Raw genomic sequence first — 19,971 nt, forward strand, 5'->3', positions numbered from 1 at the left:
GCTATAAAGAAAAAAAAAACAGAGCAGCCATAAGCAATGTCTTGTACTGTCCCAATATAAAGCAACACTAATTCTAAAATCAAATTTGTTTTACATGGTTCTCTATCTTGTTGCATTATTTGGCTTCGTAAGAGATAAGCATTGTCATCTGCACTATGTCGAAATATCATTTTATCGTAGGGTTATAACGATGTTAAAATTAAACAAGTCTCTTCTTTCATCTCTGAGATATTTACATGACAAAACATAATAGGATAAAAAAGAACTAGCTATACATAGTAGTACAGTATCAAACTTAGACCAGTTTTACCTTCCTAGCCAAGTCCATGAGGGCAGATCCTAAAAGTTGAAAGCTCATATTTATTGAAGAATGAGAATGAGAACTACCATTGGGGCGGCCCGGAACAGTAAGTACCATCAATCCTCCATACACAATCTCTTGAGCCCTGGCATGCAGGAAGCACTCCATGTCCTCTGTATATTGAGCTTCATAAGCCCTTGCTACTTCTTCTGGGGAATTTAGGTAATGGATTCGTCCTTTATTCCAAGCAGGTGAGGTTTTGTCCACTACTACTTTTGGTACGCTTGAAAGCCATTGAATTGCAGAAGACGAGTGAACAAAGTGCATGGAAGCATTAGGAAATATGCGACCATAGAAAGAACCAGGCACACCGACTGCGAAGTATCGCCTATTCTGAGGGAGGGATTTGAAGAGCATGTTAAAATCATTTGGGGTATGATCATTAAAGAAGACTTGAAATTCAGGAACTTGAGAATCCTGCCCTTGGCTTTGAAACTTGAATTTCGCAGCTTCAACTATGTTTTCAACCGCAAAAAATGTATTTGGCCCAACAGAGCAACCTAAATCTGCAATTTGAAAGCTGTTGGAAGATAACAAGATGTCTATATCAAGCTTTTCTGCAATTGCCTTACTCAGAAGTTCTTTGGCAGCATCCACAACTCCTCTCTGTAAAAGCAGGAATGTGCAGGATACAGTTAGTTGAGGGGTTCCATAATTTTTAATTTTCTTCCAACAAGAACTACGTAATTTACCTAATACCTGAGCTATTTGGTTATGGTTGAAGGAATGCCATACATAAACAGTTTATATAAATAGAGTTTATTTCAACTAAAACTAAACTATGCTGTTTTTAAAAAAAACAGGTGAAGGTATTATAGAAGAAACCTGGTAAGTGGAGTTGTTGGCATAGCTGTTGGGTCCATCTCCACCTTTCATTGGATATGCTTCACAGAATTTACAGGTTTCCTCTGCTGGAGCCATCTCTCTCTCTCTCTCTCTCTCTCTCTGTGTTGGGAGTATGAACGTATGGGAGATTGTATTGCAGGGATCATTGTTATTGTATCTACCACTGCTACTTTATGCGAAACCCTAAGACAGGAAATTAATTAAGAAAAGCATAAGACAATAGAAAACGTCCTTTGTGGTGATGCGGTGCAAGACAAATAAGTTGAGTTTATATTGATGTTTCCATGTTAGACTTATGGCCTGCTGATGCTGATCAATGGCATACCTTCGTGGCCATATCTACGAGACAAGATTCCAACAAATAGTGGAAAAAGCTTCAGGATCAAGAAAGAATTGTTTGTCGGGGAGTTCCTGTCCACTACCTCCTTTGGTATCTCAGAAAAGCCATTGTCAGGGAAGAATGAACAAAATCAACAAATGGCATCAATCAATAGATTAAACCAGGCAGACCAACTTCTGAGGGAAGGATGCGAAGATCATTTTGAATTCACTTAAGGTGTGATCATTACGGAAAAACTCAAATCATTTTATATCCAGTCCGAATCCAAAAACTACAGTGAAAATACGAGGGTAGGTATTTATAAGAAAACCACTCAAATCACATGCAATTCTGTTTTGAGCCAAAGGTTTTCAATGGTTTACATAAGAATACTTGTCTCCTCAGGCTCTTATTAATTTTACAAGTCAATACTTCATATGATAAAAAGGTTAAAAGCTAGCTAAAGTAAACTTAACAACAGCTTGACGAATACCAAACAGCGTATTCAAATCAAGTGGCCTTACATTTGAGCACAACAAGAAAGTTAATTGCCTTCACTGACTCAAAGATTGATGGTTGCTGTTGAAGTTTCTTACTGTACAAGCCAAAGAGCTCATCTAAGATTTCATCTCCAAATTGCTGCTTGATGAGTCCCTCTGTGGCAGCTCTAACATGATATGCAATTAGTTGGGCACGTCTAGTAACATTTTCAATGTCAAGTGCCGAGATATGAGGTAAGTTTTCCATTTTCTCTGTGCTAAAACAACCATTTTTCTCTACAGCAGCTTGCAGTTCTCGAGGAGACGTGTTATAGATAGGTATATTAAAAGAACCTACTTTCTCTTCCCTAACTACTCCCTGCATAAAGAAAACACACATAGCTGTCATTTCTTCCAAGGGACATATTGGAGTGTTCTATAAAACTTAGAGCAGTTGATAGTTGCTTACCTTCCTAGCCAAGTCCATGAGGCAAGATCCCAAAAGTTGATAGACCACATTTAACGAAGTCCGAGAATGAGGGGTACCATTGGGGCGGCCTGGAATGATAAGTACCATCAATCCTCCATACACAATCTCTTGTGCCCTGGCATGCAGGATGCACTCCATGTCCTCAGCATATTGAGCTTCATAAGCCCTTACTACTTCCTGTGTTGAATTTGAGTAATCGATTCGTCCTTTGTTCCAAGCAGGACTGTCTATGTCCACTACCTCTTTTGGTACTCTAGAATGCCAATGAAGGGCATAAGAAGAGTGAACAAGGTGAATGGAAGCATTAGCAAATATGCGACCATAGAAAGAACCAAGCACACCCGCAGCATAGTATCGCCTGCTTTGTGTAAATAATAGGGTTCCCTTATACTTTGAGGGAGGGATTTGAAAAGCATGTTAAAATCATTTGGAGTGTGATCATTAAAGAAAACTTGAAATTCCGGGATTTGAGAATTGAAGCCTTGGCCTTGATACTTAAATTCTACAGCTTCAAGTATGTTTTCAACAGAAAGAAATGTATTTGGCCCCACTGAGCAACCCAAGTCTGCAATGTGAAAGGTGTTGGAGGACAGAAAGATCTCTACGTCAAGCTTTTCCGCAATTGCCCTGTCTAGAAGTTCTTTGGCAGCACCCACAACACCTTTCTGCAAAAGCAGAGTATGTGCATGTTCTTTTAGTAGAGAGGACTCAGCATTTTCAATTTGATTTGTCTACATAACTATCTGATTTACCCAATAACTTGATTTTGGTTAAGCTAGCCATACATAAGATTGTGCTGTGTATTAGTAAGTTTACAAAGTAATGATTTTCTAGAAAACAAAACAATAATTATAGCAGTCATGCTTTATGCAACCGAAAACTATGCTGTTTAAGCAGAAGAGGCAATAAATCAGTCAACTGCAAACCCATGTCAAAGTTAACTATAGAACAACCTGGTAAGCGGAGTTCTTGGCATAGCTGTTGGGGCCATCTCCAGCTTTCATGGGATATGCTTCAGACAACTTACTGGTTTTCTCTGCTGCCATCTTTCTCCCTCTCTCTCCGGGTGCTCTTCTTTCTATTTTTGGTGGGGGATGGAGGGGAGGGTAGCTAAGTATGGCATATTGTATTGCACTCTTGTACTACGTCACAAATAAAAGACAAGAGTAAGCTAAACTTAAATTGAGAAAAGTAGAAGACAACAGAAAAGTCCGTTATCATTCATTATCATCATTAGTATTATATCCATTCCTGCCGGTTTGTTGTTGTTTCTTATGTCTCATCTCATCCTCATACCTCAGTTATCTGTTAACTCAGTCCAATCCTGAATGAGACTACACACATGAATCTTCTCTGCCAGCCTTTGTTAGATCGATATTAGGTTTTCTGATTATAGTATTATTATTAGTCTAACAATAATTAGTGTATACGTCTAGATACTGCCATGGACTACATTTGTGGCAGCATTGAACTCCAAATTGAACCAAAAAAGAAAACAGACTCTTCGATTATAACTGGAGCCAAAGGTTTTCAAAACATGATTTAATAAAGAGCATTGTCTCTCAGGATAGAGTACATCTCTCCCCTGCTTATTTTAGGTGGCTTGCAAATTTGTACTGCATCAATTTTTAGGTTACAAGGGGAGTCCAGCAATCCCATCACGTCCATCCCATGCCACTTGCGCTAAGACTCATGGGTGTATTGCAGCAATTTTATGTCACTTAGTCTTATAATAAAACAACTAGCATAACAATGAAGCTAAAGGAAATTGAACTATAGCTTCACGAATACCGAAACAGCATTTTCACATCAATTTGCCTTGCGTTTAAGCACAACAAGAAAGATAATTGCAGTCCCTGTTGCAAGGATGGAGGGTTGCTCTTCTAGTTTCTTAAGATACGATTCAAAGAGCTCATCTACGATTTCTTCTCCAAATTGTTGTGTGATGTGTCCCTCCAAGGCAGCTCTCAGGTGAGATACAACTAGTTGGGTTACAGAGACCGTGCCATGTGTCGAGACATGAGGTAAGGTTTCCATTTGCTCTAGGCTAAAATGTCCATTTCCTTCTACAGCAGCTTCCAGTTCTTGGGGAGACATGGCATACACAGGTATGTTAAATGCATCTACTTTCTCTTCACTTACTACTCCCTGCACAAAGGAAAAACACATAGCAGCCATAAAGAAAATGTCTTGGGAAATTCTACACAAAGCAAGAATTGTAATGTCAAATATGGGGCATAAAATTAGCCAACTTATGTAACATGATCTCTATTGTGCGTCATTATTTGGCTTTGTAAAGTTACACAGATACAATTCATATGCCAACACATAACATAATAGGACTATAATGGACTAGCCATACACAATAGCAAAATGACAAACTTATAGCAGTGTGGATCATTGCTCACCTTCCTAGCCATGTCCATGAGGCAAGATCCTATAAGTTGGAAGCTCACATTTCCCACAGGATGAGAATGGGGGGTACCATTGGGGCGGCCTGGAATGAGCAGTACCGTCACTCCTCCATCAGCAATCTCCTGTGCCCTGGCATTTAGAAAGCACTCCATGTCCTCAGCATGTTGAGCTTCATAAGCCCTTACTACTTCATCTGTGGAATTAGAGTAATGGATTCGTCCTTTGTTCCACGCGGGACTGTTCTTGTACACTACCTCTTTTGGTACTCTAGAAAGCCATTGAAGGGCATAAGAAGAGTGAAAAAAGTGAATAGAAGCAATAGGAAATAGGCGACCATAGAAAGAACCAGGCACACCCGCAGCATAGTATTGCCTGTTCTGAGGGAGGGATCTGAAGAGCATGTTAAAATCATTTTGAGTATGATCATTGAAGAATACTTGAAATTCAGGGATTTGAGAATTCAGCCCTTGGCTCTGAAACTTGAATTTCACAGCTTCAATTATGTTTTCAACTGCAAAAAATGTATTTGGCCCGACAGAGCAACCCAAATCTGCAATATGAAAAGTGTTAGAAGATGACAAGATGTCTATGTCAAGCTTTTCTGCAATTGCCTCGTTTAGAAGTTCTTTGGCAGCGTCCCCAGCTCCTCTCTACAAAAGCATAGACCTGCATGTTAACTTTATTTTAAGGTGATCTTTGCCTTGTTTATCTTTTAATTTTTTCCATCCACAGAACTATCCAATTTACCCATTATACTTGCTTTAGGTTAAACGAACCATACATAAAATGCTTAAATCTTAGTAAATAATGACGTTGCAGAAATCAAAACAATAAATATCTTATTAGCAGCCACTAATTACCACCTCCAACCAAACTAACTATAGAAGAACCTGCAAAGTTGAGTTTTTGGCATAGCTGTTGGGTCCATCTCCACCTGTCATTGGATATGCATTTGCTTCCTCAGAGAATTTACTGGCTTCCTCTGCTGCTGCCATCTCTCTGTTTCTCTGTGTGTGTGAGTGGGTGTATGTCATGTCATGTATGTTCTTCTTATAACTTCAGTCGGCTGATACTACTGCACTACTTGCCACTAATCAAAAGACAAAGTAAATCAATTAAAATAAAATTAATAGTCAGTGGAAAAGGAAAAAGACTTTTAGTTTCCTTCTCCTTGTCACTCTTGTTTCTCCCCTTTCCCTCCATGCCGGCACTGAAAGATTACCCTGTGGTTGACCTTCTAAGTTATATAGATGTTAAGATGCATCTATATATGTATTATATTATTTATTGTTGGCAGATTAAAAGTTTCTACTTTCATCAAACTGATTTTCCCCTGCAGAAAACTGTTGCAGATTAAAGGGGTGTATCTTATAAGTTAGCAAGATATCGATTCTCCAATCACTTTTATGGAAATAACAACACTAATATACAACTACATCATGCACAGAACAGAATGTATTAGGACCCCGTTCAATTATAGCTTTATATATTGAAGGCTTTCGATATTAAAAATGATTCAGTATCTGAAAACCATGCTATCCCGTCCAAATTATTGTAGGAATACTAGTAACCAAAAAGTAAAGAACAAACACATCCAACAGCCAAAAGAAAATAAAACGAAAACCATTTGAGTTGAGCAGGGCCTCTCTGCATGAAGAACCTGACGAATCTAACAAAAAATAAAAGCAAAAGCAAAGAAAAAACTCAGATATTAATAAATAATAAATGTAAGAAAAGGTAATGAAAGGGAAAGCTCGAGGGACCTTGAAAACTTGCTAGTAGCTAAAAGCATTGTGCGACTGAGAGTGAAAGGGAAGTGGTAGGTAAAGAGGTATAGTAATTAAAGGAAGTGGTGGTTGATCATCAAGTTTCTTACTATACAGGTCAAAGAGCCCATCTAAAATGAGCTTTATTTTCACACTGTTATTATACGAAGCTCAACTTATTACAAATATATAATTAACTGCGATTTTACATGCCACCTTAATCAGTCACATAACAAGATAGGAAGCTCAAGAAAGTTTAACTATAGCTTCACAAACACCAAACACACCATAACAATCAGGTTGCCTTGCGTTTAAGCACAGCAAGAAAATTAACCGGCATCCCTGACTCATACATGGAGGGTTGCTCTTCAAATTTCTTACGGCACAAGTCAAAGAGCTCATCTAAGATTTCATCTCCAAAGTGCTGCTTGATGAGTCCCTCAACGGCAGCTCTAATGTGAGATGTAACTAGTTGGGCAGCAGAGGCAGTGCCTTGTGGCAAGATGCGAGGCAAGGTCTCCATTCTCTCTATGCTAAAGCATCCATTTCGTTCTACAGCAGCTTCCAATTCTTGAGGAGACATGTAATATATTGGTACGTTAAACGAATCTACTTTCTCTTCACTAACTATCCCCTGAATTAGAGAAAAACACGCACATATATGTAGCAGCTATAAGAAATGTCTTCTCAAATTCTTAAGAAGCAACAAATGTAAAATCAAACAGCTCTGTTGTCCTAGGGTGATAATGCTAGTATTCAATATTAAAGAGATTTCTTTCTTCTTCTTTTTTTTTTTTTGGGGGGGGGGGGGGGGGGGGGGGGAGGGGTTTATCACAGATTTGATTATTAACATGACAAGACATAGTAGGATCACAATGATGAACTATAGTTACATAGAAAATTGGTACAGTATCAAACTTAGAGCAGTTTATGATCATTGCTAGCTTACCTTTCTGGCCATGTCCATGAGGCAAGATCCTACTACTTCATGGGATCCCTTTGCCTCAGTATGAGAATGAGAGGCTCCATGAGGGAGGCCAGGAATGATAAGTAGCATCAATCCTCCACACACAATCTCTTGTGCCCTGGCATGCAGGAAGCACTCCATGTCCTCACCATGTTGAGCTTCATAAGCCTCTACTACTTCCTCTCTGGAATTTAGGTAATGGATTCGTCCTTTATTCCATGCTGAAGAGTTTTTATCCGATACCTCTTTTGGTGCTCTAGAAAGCCAATGAAGGCAAAAAGAAGCGTGAAAAAAGTGAATAGAAGCTTTAGGAAATAGGCGGCCATAGAAAGAACCAGGGACACCCGCAGCATAGTATCGCCTGTTTTGAGGGAGGGATTTGAAGAGCATGTTAAAATCATTCGGGGTATGATCGTTGAAGAAAACTTGAAATTCAGATATCTGAGAATTCAATCCCTGGCTTTGAGATTTGAGTTCCACAGCTTCGAGTATGTTTTGAACCGCAAAAAATGTACTGGGCCCAACAGAGCAACCCAAATCTGCAATGTGAAAGGTGTTGGAAGACAAAAAGATCTCTATGTCAAGCCTTTCTGCAATTTCCTTGTGTAGAATTTCTTTGGCAATGTCAACGATTCCTCTCTGTTAAATAAGAGATTGTGCATGTTACTTTTAATTGAGGGGATGGGGATCCATAATTTTCAATTGGGTATCTCTTTACATAAAATGATTGTATATCGTTGTGAGTACTAGTGATTTTGAAGAACTCAAAACAACAATTATATGATTTTGAAGAACTGAATGGAACCATGCTGTTTAAACAGAACCTGGTAAGTGGAGTTCTTGGCATAGCTGTTGGGGCCATCTCCACTTTTCATTGGATATGCTTCAAATTTAGTGCTTTCCTCTGCGGGAGCCATCTCTCTCTGTTTCTCTCTGTTTTTTGGGGGTTCTGGGTACTATTACTAGACAAACAACGTAAAAAACCCAAATTAATTACGAGAAGTAAAAACCAATGAAAATAGGCGAACTTGTTGTCCTTATTCATTGATCTGTTTCTTTTTAAAGACAAGAACAGAGATCCATTCGATTAATTGAATATGAAAAGCAAGCAATCAAGTTAACAGGAATTTTGAGCAGCCCAGTTGGTAGTATTTCTTGAAGCCAAGGTGAAATTCAGCCGCCATTTGGTTCCATATTCTGTTGTTAGGGTAGGGGCTGTCTGACTTTACCATGAAGTGAAGGACAAACCTAAAAGAAAAAAACAAGATATAGAGACAGACAGTTGTTCAATGCCCATGAATTAATTTATTAATTGTTGTTATCCCAAAGCCAACTTTAGATGATCAAAGTTTGCGCTTGAGAATGACAAGGATATCCAAAGCCAACAGCAACCTCAGCAATTTTCTTTGAGTAACGAATGCTCTCTCCATGCCAGCTCTAAGCTCTGGTTTTTTGTATGTTCACCTGGAACTTGATAACCAAATGAAATGAGAGAGTACGTAGAGAGAGAGTAAACAAAATTAAGGGAGGAACTCCCGCTGCCATGCCAAGTATACGAGTTTTCTTAGCTTCACATCAAAGTCAAGCATATATCATCTTTGAAGGGCGTCACAAAACTAGTTTGAATTGAAGACTACCATTATTTATTAGTTGAAGAAGATCATTAACGTGCACGACCATATATAAATTTTTATAATCTAATCTCCATGACATGGATGGAATATATATATATATATATATTTCTAATCATTATCCAGCCAAAAAGCAAAACAAAAAAGAGAAAAAAAAGAGCACTTCACCTTAGGATAGGCAGGCTAAACAAAGCCATCACTTTTATTTAGGATCTTTGATTGGTTCTTCCATCCTATAAAATTACTTATAAAGTAGGTTTTACTAGGTTGCTAATCAAAGATATTTGCGCTTGACAAGAACGAAGAACCCAACAGCCAGGCCATCATCAGCAAAAAGAGAAGCACTTCCTGCAATATTTTTGTTCTTCGAGTATCGATCAAAAAGCAATTCTATAATTTCATCCCCGAAGTGATTTTTGAGAATGTTCTCCATCCCAGCTCTACATTCTTGTACACTAGGAAAGATGGCAGGCGTCTGAGCGGCTTCGATCTCCAATTTCAATATATCAAAGCAACCATTTTCCTCTATCAGTGTTCATTGATTTTGTATGACACAATTGGATATCGAAACGGTTTCCTATTTGTCTAATTTTTTGCAAAGATGATCTATGAATATAGACTTAATAAATAGATGATTTGGATTGTTAAAAACAAATTCGTAGGGAAACCTAAAAGGTTTGAATCAATCTCAACCACACAAGCTCATTAAAACATATCCAATTGTTGAGCGCCCTATCCCTCCAATTGTTGAGCGCCCTATCCCTCAAATAACACTACTTTTAAGGATCCCTCATCTGAAGGGAACTATATATATATATATATATATATATATATATATATATATATATATATATATATATATATATATATATAGAGTAATGCTATTTAGACACACAACATTGAAATAATAATGGAATATATAGTTGCGAACTCTTACAGAACATAGTAATGGAATATATGTGTTGTGCCATAGTTTTTCTCAAAATAATTAAAAGTTAAAAGACCTAAAAATATAGCCATGGCTGGAGATGAAAATTTTTAACCCTACAATATTCTTTAAAAAATTAATATTTTAGAGAGCTAAAATTTTAATGACATGGCCTGAGGATTAAATGGACACGCAAATTGAAGGAGACAAATTCATCTCCCATTCCCTGCACTGCACCGAACCGACTGCACCCATGCTTCATGGAATGTGCTTGAAATTATAAGGGGCTGCACATTCTCACTTTTTACTCCAAATTAACAAACACAGCTTAAATACACCTATAGCAAATGGTAATTGCGTAAATTGTATAGTCTGTATTTTCCTAATGTATGCACACCGAATTCATTCCAATCGTACGATATAGAATCTTTAGTGAGTTTGTACAAAAGTTTCTCAAAAAAAATATATATATGTTAAGCCCATCATAACAACCATTAATGAAATAGACTGATCAACGACTGGTCAGACTTTGAATCATGTAGTAACCCAACAATGGGTGAATCAAATCAAGACTACTTTACACCCATACAAATGAAAAATGCCCACCGTACCCGGCAGAAGCTCACTCCAGAGTACGTGGCCACCAGCAACAGTATATTCCATCATAAACCTACCAACTATATTAACCCGATACCAGAATCGATACACGTTGAGTAAGTAGGAAAGATCCTGAGCTGACTTGGAACCATCATGCCGCCAGTCCTACTGACCCAGCTCTGCCGGTCAAGAAGCAAAAGGTTATGGTGGGATCACAAAATTCAGAAGAGAGAACAAAAACATATTTTTCCAACACGTAGGTAAAACTTCTTAGAATGCTTTGAAGCCATCTAGTATTATGTCCATTTAAAAGGGCTTACCCTCAAGATCAAAATTGTTTAAGAACTCAATTTGCGGGAGTAAGTTGATGGAGGGTCAATTACTTTTCCCACTGCAATAGTTTTTCCTGCAGAACATACATAGAAATAAAATTTACTACCACACACCAAAAACATGCTCAATGGATCAAGAAGGTAAGGATTTAGCACCTTCAGTACGAAGAGTAAACCTTCCAAGTTGTGGAAAATCTGCGAACTTCTCAACGCATATCAAATTATTCACCTGTGGCAGCACCAGTGCACAATTGTATCAAAGTAAACAAAGTGTAACAAAGATTTAAAAACTGATTTGCTCAATTTTTCTTTTTTTGTTGTGGGGGGGGAGGGGGAGGGATGTTAAGAGAGAGAACAGTCTTAAGGACCATGAGCCTTGCTCAGGTCGTGAAGGAGTCTGATGAAGGGCAATTTATCAGCTGGAATACACATAGGAGAACAATGAAGAAAGACAACCGCCTATCTGCCAAACCCAGAAGAAACTAGTTGCAATTTCGGGATAATACACTACTTTACAAAGAAATTATGACCAGCAAAATGCAGGTTTAAAATATTTAAAAGGCCACAACCTTCTATTAGGCATATAATTGAAACTATTATGATACAAACCTGAATCTTGCATACAACAACAGCACCATTCTTGACAAAACGAATCTGTTTTTTCATAGGCTTCTTCGTCTTTGGATCCATTTGACTTATGAGCTCAATAATCTCACATTCTTCAACAATTGAGTGAACATGCAGGACAGCTTTGTAGCCAGCCGTCAAGATTGCCTAAACAGAAGTACATTGAGGGCTTTAGATACACATACACATGTTCACCAATCAAGATCATAAATAAATTATAAATTAAAAAAAGGAAAATAAGATGCTGGTCAGCTCTATGAGAGAGAGAGAGAGAGAGAGAGAGAGAGAGAGAGAGAGAGAGGGAGAGAGAGAGAGAGAGAGAGAATCTTCATACATTGTCCAGCAATTCAAGGATCTGCAACTGGGCAAAAAAATCTGTAACCGCTGGTATTGGATTTGCTGCATTAAAATAAGAAGCAAACTTAGAGCAAAAGATAAATTATTAAACAAATATAGTAAAAACGTAGGACAGTATAAAGGTAACAAAAAACAATGGCATATCAACAGATATATTGCAGTCCAAAACTAAATGGAATAAAAGGGGGTCAAAATGGAGGGAGGGAAAGAAGAGAGGGAGAGTTTCAATTAACTATAAGTTTATAATGGTATTATTAACCAGGGCCAGTTTGATAATGCTTTTTTCTTTTTGTTTTCTGTTCTCTCAATTACAAAATAGAGAAGGAAAAGAAATAATAAAAACTGATTCTAAGAAATAAAAGCTAACCAAAAACAGTTTCAATAATTCTATTTATCCTCACTTCTCTCATTTATCGTCTTTTGCCCATCACCATTTTTCTTACTTCTCTTCACTTAACTAAACATATAAGAACTAATCTTATGCTTCAAACCTTCAAAGGAAAACAACAAACATGCAACAATAATGCATATTTTTATTTCAAGAAATAAAGTAGAATGGACAAATGTCATTAAAGGGAACTTACCAACACTGGCTAAGACAAAACCTGACAATATATCCTCTTCCTCAATGCCCGATAATCTAACCCGTAGATTTTCACCAGGTCCCGCACGTTTGACCCTATCTTCATCAATGAATATAGCAATAACTTTCACTGGAACCTGCAAACCAATGTTTTCAATTGTAATTTTTTAATACACAGTATTATAAAAGGGAAATTATAAAGAGGAAAAGAAAAACAAATAGAATATTAAAAGGAACACGGCAGAACCTTATTTGGCATGACAAACAACGAATCCCCCTCTCGAACCGAACCAGATTCCACTTTGCCCATAACAACAGTTCCCATGTCCTTGAATTTGTCTATGATAGGCATCCTACAGATGGAATTTGAAAGATCAAAGAAAAAACATTAGCCATAAATCAGCAATTTCGTTCTTCTCTGTCAATTTACTAACGCACCCATGGAGCTACTGATCCCACATCATACTCCACCCTCCCTATATTTTTATAACAGTGCCAGTGATCCAAATTCCATTGCCAAACAATTACTTTGACAATGTTAGGCAACTAGACTAAATGCCACTCATCACAGTAAAAGCAAACGATATAAAAGCAGCTTTATCAAGGTATTATAAGGGGAGAATAATTTCAAACACCAAATACTTCCTCAATAAGTAAAACATTCATATGTGCATCAATCAGACAGTGAAGCAAACCATAAAAAAGAAGATAAACACAAATACAGACGCTTACTTAAGGTATTCAAAGGTTATAAGGAGGGTTCTGAAAGTCAGTGGATTAAAGATTCTTAAATAAGCTAACAAAAACATAAACACTTGTTATTGGACACTTCCTCTATGCTGAGAAAAACCAAGAAAAAAAAGGGAGGAAAAATAAAAAGGCGATATTAATTAACCATGTACCTGAATGGACCTTTGGGATCCCGTAGAGGAATCTCAATGGAATCAAGGGCTTCAAACAGGCAAGGACCATCCCACCACGAACATACTGTTTTATCCACTCTGTTTTTTATGTTTGTACCAACCAGACCAGATATAGGTAGGAATTGGACATCTGTGCAGGCAAAGCACAAAATAATGACATCATAAGTCAATACACCATGATAATACAAAGCAAAATCTTCCAGAAAAAACAAAAGCAATCAAAATAGAACTAAGAAGAAATCCACTGATGTAACATTCAATTACCATCAAGTAAATGGTTAACCACACACTCAAAACAATTAGAGGGAGGGAGGGAGGGAGGGAGAGCCGGGGGGTAGAGACTTTGTCTGGAAAAGCAGAAAAAGATTCAGTAGTCAAGAAAAGCTACAGCCACATTTAGCTGCAGACTGTGGGTGGCTTCAACATCGCCTAACCCATTGATGATCAGGGGTATACCATTACAAGGCATGTAAATTCCATCTCTTATTTAGATAAATGGGGTACAATTGTGTATTCAATTATCACATGGAATTGCCAATACTCCAAAGAAAGTAAGAACGCTAGCTATCAGGCATCCGAGATGGTTAGAAAGTAGGAAGGACAAGGGAAAGGAGAAGAAAGTATAAGAGGTGGAGAGGAATACAAATAATGTTTCTCTTTTCTTCTTCGGTAAAAGGACATAATAAGCACAAACAAGTAGAGAAACGAAAGCATAAAATCACGATCTACTAAAAGCCAATTTATGTCCTGACTTGATGAAAAATATTTGCATTGAAAAAGTAAGGTTTCGCTTATTTTCTCTTCTAATCTCTTCAATTTGGAGGGACCTTTTGCAGGCCCAACAATTTGCCAATCCCTCCACTATTGTTCAATTCTCCCTCGTCACTCCTATCAAACAAGGGAAACCATGCCTTCCAATCCTCCCCTTTTCAATCAAGATCAAACATAGGGTAACTATAGCTTGAGAAAAGTAAATTGCCTAAACCTATTCCGCTTGTAATAACATTAGAACTTAAATTAGAAATCCAGCATAATTAGCAAGTCGGTGGAATAGACCCAGCCTAAAAGAGAATATAGAAATAAGATACTTCCTAAATCCCAAAACCACAAATGTTTGTGAAAAAAATAATCCTTGCATACCTTTTTTCACGTTGTAGCCTGATGTTTTAAGGAATGGCACCATCTTTGACCCAATTTCATCGTATCTGGTGAAATTAAGAGCATAAGATATCACTAATCCCTTTGGGGCAGGGGCATGCACAAGAGAGGGATAGGTAGAGTACCTTTCTTTTGCCCAATTGACGGTAGGATCATCCATTTTATTTACAACAACAAGCAGTTTGGACACACCCAAAGTTTTAGCAAGCTGAACATGCTCACGGGTCTGTCCACCCCTCTCATACCCAGTTTCAAATTCTCCTTTCCGAGCAGAAATAACCTAAATATAGAGAGAGAGGAGAAAGAAATTTAAATACACAAAGTTTACATATGTAGGATCGATGCAGTAATTATACATCACGGATATAACTCACCAGTACTCCTACATCAGCTTGAGATGCACCACTGATCATATTTGGAACATAACTTTTGTGGCCCTGATAACAAACATGCACTACTCAGGATCATTCCTCCAACAAAGTAAGCCAAACCATATTAATGATGACAAATATAATTAAACCAAGCAAAACAGATATCAAAAACTAAAAAACAGGGCAGATAGCAAGATAGACTGTAATCATTCTTCATTAGTACAGTATCCCACTTATCAAAATACTAAAAGATCGAGCAAAACCATTTGCATAACTCAGATGCATACTCAGTCCTCTACATGTCACACAGTTTTGGAAAACAATCTTGTTTCCGGATACTGAACCATTCACCTCATCCTGGGGTCACTCAACCATATTAAATGTAACCACTCTGTTCCTATGCCAGCTTAGTATGCAACCAGACATTTATCCTCTTTCATACTTTTCCCATTCTGTTGTGTGATGTAAATTTGACCAACAAAAAAACAGATACAAAGTCTTGTTTTGAAAACAAAATTCACTCACAGGAGCATCCAAAATCGTAAATCTTGATGCATCTGTTTCAAAATGTGCTCGTCCAACTTCAACTGTTTTACCCTGCAATGAGATTTCCAACAATAAATACTTACAGCGAAAACAAGCTGTTCCTTTGACAAAACTAGGTGTTGTAAGCACCATCAGTTAGCATTTAACAATGACTTAAGAAGATGACAATTACATTGCAGCAACTTTGTAACTGAATCATTCAAATCATACCTTAACCCTCTCTTCTTCATTGGTATCCATAATATAGGCCATATACCTAGCAGATATGACACAACCATAGTCAATGAAGCATGAACAGAAAAAGAAATTGCAAGCTGCATGTGTAATGGTCCATTAATGCTTCAGATGATATATGTTAATGCAGTTTTGAATTTAAAAAAAATTGTCTTTTGACATCACAATGAGAAAACAAAGAGAAAGGAACAGGAGAGAGCAATATCAGATGCCATCAAATATATGTACTAATATTGAGAATAGCTATCAGACCTCACTAGACATGTGAAATTGTTTACTAGTTATTTGCATGTGTAAGATAAAAATATCAAAAGATACTGGTCTTTCAAGGGGATAAGGATCTTGGTCACAAGGTGCTAAGGTTGCTATTTTGTACTGACTTCTGTAATAATCAAGAAAGCTGAAGCCCAGACTCTTAACATATGACTTCAAAAGTAAAAAGCCGTCATCCTACTTCCTTGTCGAAGTCTACTTCAACACTCATTCCCAATTCCACTCCTAAATTACTCCTTTTAAGCCACTCATAAAATTCTATTATCTTCATTTATGAATACTTTTAAAAGCTTACAAGAAAATAGAAAGCCAATTTTCCCCAGGCATGTTCTTACAGAATAAGTTCACAATAAGATAGCACTAGGATATGCTCACCAGCTTTCCCTACTTTTTTCCTTTGCTTCTTTTTCATATTTTTGGATTGTACGGTCATCAACCTGACCACTAAGGAAAAGTATTTGGCCTCCAGTTGTGGACTTTCCAGCATCTGCAACCAATACAAGACACGTTATTACCATACATCGACATACCAAGTAAACAATAGGGCCAAAACAATGGCATATGAATTACTCTATTTGAAAACAAATGCATGCATACATTCAAATGCATTCATACATTCAAATGCATTCAAGACCTGCAGCCTTTCACAACACCAAATGAGACAAGTACAATGTAATAGACAGAATTACAACAATATAAATATTTTTTTGGAATAAATTGATCTGTCATAGGTTATACGTCAATTATTGGCATGATAAGAAAGCCAGGTCATTCAAGACAAGCCAAATGTTAGTGGAAGTTTCATTGCTTGCTTTATTTTGCTGCTTCAAGAAAAGAGAAGCCTTTTAGAAAGTATAGAGCCCAGTTCAGGTGATAAGGTACTTGTTAGTCTTGTGGCCTTCATGTGTTACTACCTTGTAATTTCTAGGAAACTGACAGATGGGAGATGCAGCTGGCAGCACCCATTGAAGACATATAAAAGTTATGAAAAATGAATGAAGTCACAGTGTCCACATTACCGGGATATGCATGATCACTTAGGACCCTATAGAGTGTGAGGGTGTGTGAGAACATTAGTGGCTAGTGGTATGCATATAGTTCTAAGACAAGCAACAAGGACAGCAATCTAAAGCCAGAAATACTAAATTAAGCAATCTTGTGAGAAAAATAAACTTACCGACGTGGCCAATGAAAACAACATTCAAGTGCCTCTTCTTATCTAGTTCCATCTCATCATGTTCTTCTTCTGGATCCACGTTTATCTTCTCCTTCCCTGCATATTCAAGCCAAAAATTGACATCCAAGAAGAATATATATTAGAATTTGATAAGAAAGCTGATGGGTGATGCACTACAAAACAAAACAAATATGCGCATAATTACAGAAAAAATTTAATACGGACTGAAAGAAGCTTCCAAGCTACCTTTTTGCTCAACCACCTCTGGCTTAACTGAATGTGTATGAACCTCTTCCTTGGAATCTGAAATTGTTCCAATATTTGAAAAAACCAAAAAAAGAAGAAGAATGAATCTTCAATGTATATCTCCCATCAAACATAAGATTAGTGAAACTCTCCCATTAAGCTTTAATATCTTATTTCTCCTAAAAAAAATATTAAAACTTAGAGGTGGAATAATGTTTAGCAATTCTATCCCTGGAAACTTAGGTCTGCATAAATAGTTAATTTCATCAAACAAGTTGTCATTCATAAATAAACAGTAAGGTAAGTAGTCATTGATTTATGATTGGCCAATTCCATGTAATATGAAGATAAGAAATTTATTACAATCATTTGGTTCGAGATTAGCACCATAATTCTTTGTTCTCTTCATACAAGTATCCTAATCTGGTAACTATCACTAGATTTCAAAGTATTACCCATCACAAACAGTAACCGTTAGCAGTTAAAATTAAGCATATAACAGGTTAATAAAGCACAAGCAATGACATAACAAAGTATTCGATGATACTACCAACCTTCCTCCATCTTATCGGAATTCTCAACTTCCGGATGTGCAGCTTCTGGATTAACAACTCCATTATCTTCTGCTAATATATACACCAAGCATTAATACAAAACTCAAATTTTACCGTAGAACAATTATCTGTCTGAACCATAATAACTAAATTCACATGTCCTTTCAGAAATACCTGCCGAATCAAGCTGTAACGATCTGATTTCCTCCTCAATATCTATCATTTACAGAAAATTGAATAAGTAATTAGAACCATATCTCAATTTTCACCACAACCTCAACTAAACGCCTACTAACCAGAGCAAATAGGGAAAACTATTATATAATTCACAAGCGAAATTATTATAGTTATGCGCTAAACTTTATTCTGAACTCTATTGCTCAGTTTCCCAGAAACAACGAGAATTCAAATAGATTAAAAGAATTTATTTCTTGATATCGGCGTTGAACTGCGGGAGGCCAATCAATCCTAAAATTTAATCAAATACCACAAAAAAATATCAATTTGAACAAAAAATAACTGAAACAAAAAAAATGGCAAACCCTGACAAAGTAGAATAAACGCAAGGAAGATTCACACCAGAACTCATAAAATCATCTAATAATGGCCTATAACCCAGTGGATCTACCGGAGTTTGATTAAGGGAAAATAAAATCTTCGAAAATTAAAAATTAGAGAGGTGGAGACAAATTTAAAAGAAAACGGAAAGCAAGATTGTTATGCACAAGTGATTAGATAAAGAAATAAACAAATATGTATTTGAGACTGAAGGTGACGTACCCATGGCTAGAGTTCTCTGAGATTCTGTACCGCCCGCTAGGGTTTTTATGAGAGCGAAAAAGAATGGAGTGAGAAAATGAACACTTGTTTTGCGTTCTGGAATCTACTATTAGCGTACAGATGTTGGTGTGCTGTTTTATATGTGATAGTTTTCTATTTCACTATCTTTCTATTCCACCGTCCAGGCCTTAAGGTTGGGCTCCGGTTCGGCGCTCTATCAACCCGGTTCATTATTTACTTGTACAAAATTACCAATTGTGTAATACTAGGCTTTTGATGTAATGCTTTTTATCATGCTGCTGGGTATAAAGAATCGAATTTTTTTCTCTTGGAGGATACAAAATTTGTATTTGATGTTATATATATGTTTTAAAGAAAATGCACCTATAAGTGTAATCATTCCATACTTGTCCAAAATTACAAACCAGCAAACATAAGCTTAGCTAATGTGCTCCCAACTCCCCACCGAGTTCGAATTCCCCTTCCCGTAATTTAGACTAGATTAAAGTAGATTATCACTTGTATAAAATAAATAAAAATTACAAATCATCTCTCTATATCTTTTTTTTTTTTTTGGAGAGATCTCTCTAGATCTTGATGGTCTTAGGATGAGCGAGACAAATAAAAGATCTTCCATAATTTCATGCTATCAAAATTAGAACTCCCACCATCACCAAAAAAAATTATACAGAATTGTTTCTATTCAGGGAAGGAAAGAATTTTACGGTGGGTGTAGTGAAAATATTTTGCTATTGGGACTAGAAACCTCTTCATCTCTCAAGCACACCGTGGTTCATTAGAATCCGAGATGGAAGATGGATGGCTAGGCCTTGATCCAATATATTTTTATTATTGGTCTGATCTCGGATGCGAGCTGAAGCCCAGAAATATGAATGAGAACATTTTTCAATCTCTATAAAATATGGGCCTGACCTGGCTTGTTTTTCTGTAGCTTACCTAGCCCGGTCCATTAATATAATAGATTGGACTCTGGTTTGTCCGTTCCTAACT

At 37.0% G+C, this 19,971-nt stretch overlaps 4 protein-coding genes and 1 pseudogene across 9 annotated transcripts in view; all 5 read right to left on the minus strand.

The window, feature by feature from the left end:
- Positions 1–1,691, minus strand: part of LOC110745557 (loganic acid O-methyltransferase-like) — a 3,294-nt gene extending 1,603 nt beyond the window's left edge. The window contains exons 1-3 of the mRNA XM_088253604.1: positions 1,533–1,691; positions 1,187–1,390; positions 302–967 (exon numbers count right to left, since the gene is read on the minus strand). Coding sequence (XP_088109730.1) covers positions 302–967; positions 1,187–1,282 — 762 coding nt within the window. The 5' untranslated portion in view covers positions 1,283–1,390; positions 1,533–1,691. The remainder of the gene's footprint in view (positions 1–301; positions 968–1,186; positions 1,391–1,532) is intronic.
- A 151-nt stretch (positions 1,692–1,842) lies between these two features.
- On the minus strand, positions 1,843–3,706 carry LOC110745547 (loganic acid O-methyltransferase-like; annotated as a pseudogene). Its single transcript, XR_015836014.1, has 3 exons — positions 3,449–3,706; positions 2,475–3,160; positions 1,843–2,384 (listed from the first exon to the last, which is right to left on the minus strand). The product of XR_015836014.1 is annotated as a loganic acid O-methyltransferase-like (transcript).
- A 316-nt stretch (positions 3,707–4,022) lies between these two features.
- LOC110747194 (loganic acid O-methyltransferase-like) lies at positions 4,023–7,764 on the minus strand. The gene is made up of 4 exons (XM_021947382.2): positions 7,626–7,764; positions 5,801–6,000; positions 4,904–5,560; positions 4,023–4,643 (listed from the first exon to the last, which is right to left on the minus strand). The coding sequence occupies exons 2-4, from the start codon at positions 5,942–5,944 to the stop codon at positions 4,305–4,307; spliced, it is 1,140 nt and encodes a 379-aa protein (XP_021803074.1). The 5' UTR covers positions 5,945–6,000; positions 7,626–7,764; the 3' UTR covers positions 4,023–4,304.
- LOC110747204 (loganic acid O-methyltransferase-like) lies at positions 5,952–9,857 on the minus strand. 4 transcript variants are annotated; one of them, XM_088253430.1, is made up of 5 exons: positions 9,443–9,857; positions 9,036–9,107; positions 8,468–8,605; positions 7,626–8,282; positions 5,952–7,310 (listed from the first exon to the last, which is right to left on the minus strand). In XM_088253430.1, exons 3-5 carry the CDS (start codon positions 8,558–8,560, stop codon positions 6,972–6,974), a joined length of 1,089 nt encoding a protein of 362 aa, XP_088109556.1. In that variant the 5' UTR covers positions 8,561–8,605; positions 9,036–9,107; positions 9,443–9,857; the 3' UTR covers positions 5,952–6,971. The 4 variants fall into 4 exon arrangements, with proteins under 4 accessions (XP_088109556.1, XP_021803109.2, XP_088109557.1 ...); XM_021947417.2 differs by having other exon boundaries at positions 8,468–8,891; XM_088253431.1 differs by lacking the exon at positions 9,036–9,107.
- A 746-nt stretch (positions 9,858–10,603) lies between these two features.
- On the minus strand, positions 10,604–19,117 carry LOC110746358 (Translation elongation factor EF1A/initiation factor IF2gamma family protein). Of its 2 annotated transcripts, none has more exons than XM_021946577.2 (19): positions 18,961–19,117; positions 18,355–18,396; positions 18,181–18,249; positions 17,627–17,683; positions 17,381–17,476; positions 16,579–16,690; positions 15,907–15,952; positions 15,676–15,747; positions 15,154–15,216; positions 14,905–15,059; positions 14,762–14,826; positions 13,601–13,751; positions 12,946–13,051; positions 12,700–12,835; positions 12,093–12,157; positions 11,741–11,905; positions 11,288–11,360; positions 11,120–11,205; positions 10,604–10,978 (listed from the first exon to the last, which is right to left on the minus strand). In XM_021946577.2, exons 1-18 carry the CDS (start codon positions 18,962–18,964, stop codon positions 11,138–11,140), a joined length of 1,545 nt encoding a protein of 514 aa, XP_021802269.1. In that variant the 5' UTR covers positions 18,965–19,117; the 3' UTR covers positions 10,604–10,978; positions 11,120–11,137. The 2 variants fall into 2 exon arrangements, with proteins under 2 accessions (XP_021802269.1, XP_088109386.1); XM_088253260.1 differs by having other exon boundaries at positions 18,181–18,252.
- Positions 19,118–19,971: the final 854 nt, after the last annotated feature.

Source organism: Prunus avium, chromosome 5 (genome assembly GCF_965620075.1).
Source record: "Prunus avium chromosome 5, drPruAviu1.hap1.1, whole genome shotgun sequence".
Classification (NCBI taxonomy): Eukaryota; Viridiplantae; Streptophyta; class Magnoliopsida; order Rosales; family Rosaceae; genus Prunus; species Prunus avium.